Source organism: Trichoplusia ni, chromosome 5 (assembly GCF_003590095.1).
Source record: "Trichoplusia ni isolate ovarian cell line Hi5 chromosome 5, tn1, whole genome shotgun sequence".
Taxonomy (NCBI): Eukaryota; Metazoa; Arthropoda; class Insecta; order Lepidoptera; family Noctuidae; genus Trichoplusia; species Trichoplusia ni.
Window position 1 is genome coordinate 8250765 of NC_039482.1, and position 8672 is coordinate 8259436.

At 36.1% G+C, this 8672-nt stretch overlaps 1 protein-coding gene across 2 annotated transcripts; it reads left to right on the forward strand.

Moving 5' to 3' along the window:
- Positions 1-6452, forward strand: LOC113494346 (zinc finger protein Xfin-like). 2 transcript variants are annotated; one of them, XM_026872652.1, is made up of 6 exons: positions 1-720; positions 1364-1831; positions 2486-2653; positions 5025-5208; positions 5592-5723; positions 6236-6452. In XM_026872652.1, exons 1-6 carry the CDS (start codon positions 642-644, stop codon positions 6408-6410), a joined length of 1206 nt encoding a protein of 401 aa, XP_026728453.1. In that variant the 5' UTR covers positions 1-641; the 3' UTR covers positions 6411-6452. The 2 variants fall into 2 exon arrangements, with proteins under 2 accessions (XP_026728453.1, XP_026728454.1); XM_026872653.1 differs by having other exon boundaries at positions 2501-2653.
- The last annotated feature ends 2220 nt before the right edge of the window (positions 6453-8672 follow it).

Sequence of the window (8672 nt, forward strand, 5' to 3'; positions counted from 1 at the left end):
CGCGCAACTCCCGGCCCTCTCGCGCGCGCGCTCATTATCTACGCTTTTCACGACACATGGCCGACGAGAGCTTTTCCGAACCGTAGAGGTTTACTTATTTTCTAAATTGGCAATCTTTTAATGCCGTCACTGTCAGCAACGTATAAAAATAATACGTATTTTTCGTAAAGTCCCGGAATCCACTTGGCCTTTAAATCGATCACGTCGAGTTCAATTTTTACTGCCGACTCATCAATAAATTCATAAATTCTTCGCTGAAGTTAATGACATCTTGGCGGGAGATCAAAAGATTAGTCACGCTACATCACAAACACTTCAATCTTCAGACACTTTCTTCCTACTAATTGTAAACAACAACATTACCTAGCAATGTAAACTATATTTTCCACAACTTTCCATTTAGTTATCGCTCTTACAGCTCAACAAAGGTTTAATATAATTTTCACAAACATAAAACCTCCACAGACTGGCAAGCGATGGCCGCTACATTCGAATTTGGAATTCTTAAAATAAAATTTAATGTCGTTTGTTTCTGTCTTTCCATGCAGCAAGTGCTCACAAGTACTACCAACTACTCATATTTTGATTTATAATTCTAAGTATACTGTAATATAATAAAATATTTTTCTGTCGCTGGCATAATGCCCAGGTGTTTCATGAACTCTGTGCGACGTCTCAAGAGGAGTTTCATACAGGAATTTGGCGAATTTTCGGTCGAAAGTAAGTCACTTTGTATACAAAGAATTCGTCCTAGTATTGTCGGTATGTGTGTTCCGAGAGATAGTTGTTGAATCAAAATCGTATAGAAGACGTAGTTCTTGAATACTTACGGTATATTTCACTGGTTTTCTGCATTTTCAGTAAGATATTCACTATTTTCAAAACTTTATTTCGAGAACTAGACTGACAGTGTCATAATACGTTGTCTATTAAAATATTTTTTGCGATTCGGATTTGATGTCATGTTTTAAATGAATTTTATTTTATCAAAGCGTGAACTATTTTAATAAATGGTGTCGTGATTTATTTCGCTACTCTTGGAATTATTTCCTGCATCTTTCATGTTTTTAATTTACAACCAGACAACTTAAGGCTTTATATTTTCTGGGAAATCTTTAAACATTTCTAAGTATCATCAAATGAGAGTATTCGAAGAACTTATCGAAAATTGGTTTAAAATAAAGTTACATAGTTAAGTATAGTATAGGTTTATTATTCCCGTATTGTTAGTAATTATTTTATGCATAGTAATATACTGTAGAATTGTTATTATTATGAGTAAAGTAGAGTCAATCCATCATTTTCCTAATGTTCTCGATGAAGGTAGCGCAGACTTGTCTCTTATATCACCACCTAATTTCAGACGAAATAATAAAATCTACGCGAGCTCCGAAAATAAATATAAAGCGTCTGAAAAATCTATTAAAAACAAACGAAACTATATACCACGACAAAGTGCCGATATCAACGCGATTCTATCTACAATTACTAAAGAAAAGTCAATTCTTACAACACTTTCAAGATTCTGAACCTTACGAATACGCTTCGGAGAGCGAAAAAGCAGTAAAGTCACCAGAACTAACTAAAACAAAGAATTTAATTAAAAAAGATGCGGACAAAACATATAATTTGAGATCGAGCGAAGCCAAAACGGAACGCAAGACGTATGACAAAACGCATCGTCGAAAACGGAACGGGTGCGATAACGAAACGCAATCAATTTCCGAACTGATACAGGAAGTTAACAGGAGGCGCAAGCCGAGGAAGGAACCTTTGGCGCCAATTATAGAAGAAATTAAAAGCAGGGAACCGCTGAAATGCAATAACAAAGGTATTTAATAAACTATTAATACTATTTACGAACATTTATTTATTGTAACATTTTGAATTTTGTCATGTTGCTCAATACCCTATTCTTTTTAAAATGAGGTTTTATCAAATGACGGCTGTATAATGAGAGACATGTGCCAAAAAAAGCAATAAGACAGCTTGCGTCAGTTTATTGATTTTCATAATATCAACCGTTACTTTGTAAATTAATGCAATGAGATCGGATGGGTAAGCTTACTATATAGAGACGTGTAAAAGAGATGATATATCGTACTTGAGTTCGCAACTTTTTAATAGTTTGCAAGAAAATTTACTTTCCTTCGCTTTCCTTGGTTTAAGAAGACACTTTCCTTTGCATTTCATTACAAGCTTTTGGTACGATGGTATTGAACTCTATGAAACGTCATAAAAACTGACTGAAACTGTCTGAATGAAAAACACCGATACAAAAAAGAGCTACCGCCATCTTTTATAAATAATATTACCTAGTTCTTTTAACAAAACGTGAAAGCGAACAAAACAATACACAGTGAAAGCGTCTCTTTTCAACAACTGCAATAATATAATAATTATTTAAAAACAGTTTACTCACACCTACTTATCGGGACCTAACATAATTACAATGTGGAAGCCTAACTTTTAATACGTTTGACAGTACCTTCATATACAGGTGGTTCGGAAATAGATAAGATAGCTGAAAAGCTGAAGAGTCTCGTGAAGGCCAGTGCTGATGAGAAACTGGATAAGGAGCTGCTCACGTGCACGGAGTCCTTCGACATGGAGAGCGTGGATGGCGCCGAGAGAGATGACAACAAGGAGAATGGTGAGACTGTACTTCCTCTTGCTCTTTTAAGCTGAAACGAGATATGTTTGATCAAGACTGCCATATTGACTGATTAGAGTGGTATCTTTTTTCTATTGCTGATAAAATAGATATGTCTAAAATGCTATCAAATTACATTTTAAAGATTGTTTTTGATTTTTGGCGCCGAGAGAGATGACAACAAGGAAAATGGTGAGACTGTACTTCCTCTCTCTTTCTTTTTTAAGCTGAGACGAGTTATATTTAAGCAAGACGGCGATATAGAGTGATTAGAGCGACATTCTTTCTATTGCTGCTATAATATGGCTTTAAGGGTTGCTTTAAAGATGAAAGCCATTGAAACGTGCATTTCGAACCCTTGTTCGTCATGAGGACTTCAATTCAGTTTAGTTTTCTTTATGTTATCATAATCCTAAATATTAGATAAGAGTCGGGGAAGTGCGATTCGGACTCATGAAACCGAGGGTTTATTTCTAATGGGCTAAAGATAAAAAAATCAGGTGTGTAACTGCTAAATCTAATTGTCATAACCTTAAGGCTGTCGACCTTTTCGAGTTTGGTACTTACTTTTTCTAAAAAAACCCGTCCACTCGCCTTCACCGCACTCTACACGACCTTGTCACCCAGCACACCGTCAACCGAAAAGAAAGACCTCTCGCCTACATGACCTGTCTTCGTCCCCTCGCGTAAACTATCGGTACTTTATTTGTTTAACCGTAGGTATCAAAGGTGCAGGATTTACTGCTCTCTTTGTTCCTGACTCTGTGACCTTTGTCAGGGTATATTTATCCGCGCCGGCAGTCCCATGGGATAAAGTTTATACCTTATACCGCGGTATAGCGAACAGATATTAAGTTGATGCGATGCGTTCACTTCGATTTTGTGAATTGTTTAGAATCTGTACTACGATGTCCTGAAACTCCTGTCGTTGAGGAAAAAAGGTGGCAAACCGTTGTGCGGTATCGGCGTCTAGCTAGAAAGCTAAGCCGTTGTAAACAAGGGTAATGCTTATTATTGATGATTAACTGTATATATTGGCGTTACACATATTAGTAAAATAAACTTATTTATGTCGGTCAGCGTCTTTGTTTGACTGCAAGAAGTGGCCTCTGTTGACAATCTGACATATTGACAAATATCTTCAACTTCACATTTTATTTGTTAACTAGCTATTACTCGCGACTTCGGATGTCGGTTACAGCTACAAAAACTTTACTTTAATGAACGAAGTCCGATATAAGTGTGTATTAATCTAAGGTGTCAGCTCCCCCTCCATACCAAATTTCATCGAAATTGGTCCAGTCCTTTAGTACTTTCGCATTTATTATATTAGTGAAAAAACTACATTCCTTTCTTTGACAAAACTAAACAAGTATTAATATGTAGATAAACACAAAACATGTTCTACAAAGCATCTCCTTGGATTAAATAACTAAATGTATTCCATTCGCCTTGTCCAGTGTTATATATTTTGTGTCACATCAATCATGCACGTACTCGTACCGCACCGATACCTACATTTTGGCAGACACGGAATATTTGACCGGCTTGAAAAATTAAGAACTTGTCCAGTAACCTGGGTGACCAGCCGAACAGAATAGTATATGAATATCTTACATAAATATGAAAATTGAATGTGGGGTCGATTTGAAACATGTCTTTTCGTCCGAGCTGAATGCGAGCAGCCGAAGATAGATCTCGATGGCGTGTATTTGGGGAGGCCTATGTCTAGCAGTGGACGAATATCGGCTCAGAAAAACTTTCGACTACTTATAAAAACTTTCACCCCCCACAACTTTTTAATGGCTTCACCGATTTTTATCAAACACAAAACAAACTAAATTAAAATCGCTCAATCCGCTCGGGAGCTACGATGCTTGAAGCAGACAAGGTAAACATATATTATAATACTGCTTGTTTGCATCGGGGCTAAAATGTAATGTAAGTAGCACTTATCCTACTACTATTATAAAGGCGAAAGTTTGTAAGTATGGATGTTTGTTACTGTTTCACGTAAAAACTACTAAATGGATTTGAATGAAACTTTACCACAATATAGCTTATACATCAGAATAACACATAGGCTACAATTTTTGAGGTTTCTAATGTGAGGTCGTAAAAAAACACATTTTTTGCGCTTACATTGCAAACGCTGACTGAATCCTACAAGATAGATAGAAGGCAGATAGATAGATAGAAGGCAGGTATAAATTATAACTTATATCTTCTAACCACGCGGACGAAGTCGCGGGCAACAGCTAGTAGGTACATATAGCTTTGCGTAAATCACATTGGTACTCACTAACGTTGAAAACCATAGAAATAAGAGGCGACTGCGACATAAATATAGTAGTATTAAAATTATTTCCAGTTGAGCCCTCGGAAGCCCGCGAGTGGTCTGAACCGCGGCGCTACCCACGCGCGACGCACACGTGCTCCTACTGCGGCAAGGGCTTTGACCGGCCCTGGGTCCTGAAGGGCCATCTGCGGCTGCACACTGGAGAGAGACCCTTCCCCTGCCCTCATCCACACTGCGGCAGGACATTTGCTGACCGGTAGCTATTTGGATTTGCTTGTATAGTGCTCTAATGGAGAGCTTTCGAATTTCCAGTAGGTAGATATATTGTTACGCTTTTTCATGTAGAATAACTAATCCTCTCAGTTATTTTGCTTAGTTGACAGTGAAGAAAAAGTTACTCACTACCGGATGTGAAATCCTTCCATATCATCATGTAACATAAGAACTTCATACATACATTAGGATTTTTCTCATCTCATTGCATCAAAACACGGCAGCTTTACAATTCCATTCTCAACAGTTTAAGCCCTAAATTCAACAAAATTTCCAATACTATAGTGAACACCTAGATAACTGTGTATTTACTTAACGTTAGTGTCGTAACAATTCATGAATAAGTATGTTTCGTCATATCGTCAGTTCGAACCTGCGCGCTCACCAGCGCACGCGCGGCCACCACTCGTGGCAGTGGCGCTGCGCCGCCTGCGACAAGGCCTTCAGCCAGAGACGGTATCTGGAGCGGCATCGCGACGATGCTTGCAGGAAGTACAAGTCAGTAGTCTGATGTAACCTTGTATACTACCATACAAATCAGTGTTGAAGTGTATAGGATTGTGTTTCAAGATTTGCTAGAAAGATAATTGGATGAGGGTTGTAGAGAACAGATAAGTCTGTTTTTGTTACCTACCTCATGAACGGGGCCAGCATTTAAAATTTACCTTGTGCTACTGAATTACCCAGTTAGTTATCAAAAATGGAGGAGCTCTACAATCCTCTCAAACTCCGCTTCTATTTATGGGGTACAAATTTTCAAACATACAAAAATCAACTCTAAAATGAATCAACTCTAATAAGACTTGTTTTGTAATTGTGTATATGAGGCAAACAATAATAGTGATAGATGAGAGCTGAACATGGTTTCAATCCTCGCCTTTTTCTTCATAGCTTTACCAAATCAATACTTAATTTTCCCAAGTCAACTTTTATTGTTATATTTACTTGTATTATTTATTTTACTTTCATTTTCCCCAAATGCGATAAGAAAATATTTTTTTGTACTACAGGATGCACACAAGGAATTCATCAAAATGCAATACGAAGGTCCCCAAGCTGGAACCGACAGTTCCAATGTACGGCATCATACGTCACAACGATGCGAAGCTGGTGACCGACCTCACCGACTGCGAGGGCCCTATAGACCTCTCCATAGGAAAGAGGAGGACGGAAGATGTAGACTAAGACTAGGTGTAAGAGTTAATGTTAATAAATTAGTGGATTGTTGAGGGTCGTTTCATTTTGTGAAAGCTTATGTGCGGTTTGAAGTTTTGAACACTTTTGAAAGAAAAGCCCTAATTTTCTCATTTTCTCCTAATACAACATTTAAAAAATAATTTTACAGCAATACAAATTTAAACACATTTTATTTCGATATAATTTATTTTTACAATAATAAATTAAATAAATACAATTTGTACAACTTAGTTTCATTGTTATTACAATCAAGCATTCAAATGACGTTAGAACTACGCTGTGCTTGGCCAAAAACAAATAATTCATAATATTACTTATATCTTTAATTAAATACTTATTAAATAATATTTCACTGTTACTGTTGAAAAAAAAAACATCACGCATTCTGAAAAAAAAAACTGTCAAAATAAATGTCAAACTGACAATACTTTTGGCGCGAAAAACGTAGTAGTTCTAACCTCAAAATAGGCACACAAATATGCAAAGTAAATCTTTGAGTGAATGATAATGTAAACCTTATTTAATTATTATTAATATGGCGTGACTATTGGCACTGACTGTGACGTTGGTGCGAACTAAGTGAATTATTAATCAAGGGCAAAAGAAGAAGGTAGCACCAATGGGGACACGAATTATATTAAGAATTGATTTAAAACAATATATTTTTAAGTGATTAATCTGCATAGCTAGCTATACTTTGACAGCCCATAATAGTGCAACTAAGCCTCCATTTTTGGCACAATATTTTATTTATGTTATATTATTTATGAATTAAGATGTCATTAATAAATAAAAGATTAATTTATAGATGTGTGTTAAACAATTGTTCGGTAAACAAAAAACAGCAATATTTTTAACTTGATACGATTTTAAAACCACGTCTTAGTTTATTTACATTGATATTTACAATAAACTGTCCAAACACATTGTGATAAAACAATAAGGATGTTTTCACATTTAAATACACTATTAAAAGGAACCGAAAAATCGACTAAACATTGAAATTAACTTACTAAAAACATAAATAATCATATTTCACGCTAAATGAAAAACTCGGTACCACGAATTATCTTGTACTCTGATGGCTTACTACTCCTAATTAGTAAGACTTGTAGATTGTGGTAGCAAGAGAGCATACTGCACCGCTTGCAACATTTCTTTCCACAATTGCAAATAGCTGATGGCTGCTACGCTAAGTGGTGCAGAATATGTTCTAGAAGATCTCATAAAGCACCATTTGTTTCTTATAAGTTTTATGAAGAATCGCGGGTTTTTATATATTAAAACTAAATTTAACTAAATATTAAATATAGATAATGATATTTATATTAAATGACAATATAAGGTTTACTTGTAAAATGAAAAGAACAGGTTGGATCTTTTAAGAATTGTAATAAGTATTAGTAATAGTATAAGTAAGACTGCATACGCTCATTACAGCGAGTGCAATACACAGCGTATATTGGCGTCTAGCTCCCACAACGCTTCAACTTAGCACTTAAGGGGTATTACATTTCTGAGCCAGTAGTATCGTCCGAAATGATAAGCGCGTCCCCACCACACGACGAGCAAAAGAAGGAACATGAGTGTCTTTTAGTCAGTTAATGTCTGACACTGCTTTCCACTCAAGCCAAAGCGGGAGGAGTTATTTGATAACCAAATGATTACCCATCCAAAAAATGGTCATTTTACAAGTAATCCTGCACCATATACAATAAATTATGAGGTCATAGCAATGACTAGCGAGCATCGATGATACGCAATAATGAAAATCCGAAAGATATTACTCTACCACATACAAAAGATACATAAACACACAAATACAAAGGCACCTCACTATTATATAAATGCACTTCTTATTGCTGACTTTCTACGTACATATTGACATCTTTTATAAGGGAAAGTCCGATATTAAGACAATTATTAATTGTAATTTATCACTGGATGTGTAATAAAGGTTATGGATTTTCAGCAAGATTGTCTGAAACAACTGGTTACCGTGGCCCCAGTACACGAAAGGCAAAGGAAGGAACATGGATGGGTTTTAGTCAGTAATAGTCTGACACCTTCCGCTGAATATTAATTAAGAGCAGCGATTAATGTCTAATGCCTCTCTACGGAGAAAGAGGCCTTTTTCCATTAGGATGAGGTTTGTGAGTTGATATTGTTTTTAAAAATTAGAAATTTAAAACTGTCATTATCGGACTTATCCTAAAAACGAGTCGTAACACCACAATAAAGCAAGCAAAC

Bases quoted from the DNA above. Each gene is read 5' to 3' on its own strand.
- LOC113494346 (XM_026872652.1), top strand. From the start codon at position 642: ATGCCCAGGTGTTTCATGAACTCTGTGCGACGTCTCAAGAGGAGTTTC. The intron at 721-1,363 runs GTAAGTCACTTT...ACCTAATTTCAG, and splicing joins TGGCGAATTTTCGGTCGAAA to ACGAAATAATAAAATCTACG. The intron at 5,724-6,235 runs GTCAGTAGTCTG...TTTGTACTACAG, and splicing joins GATGCTTGCAGGAAGTACAA to GATGCACACAAGGAATTCAT.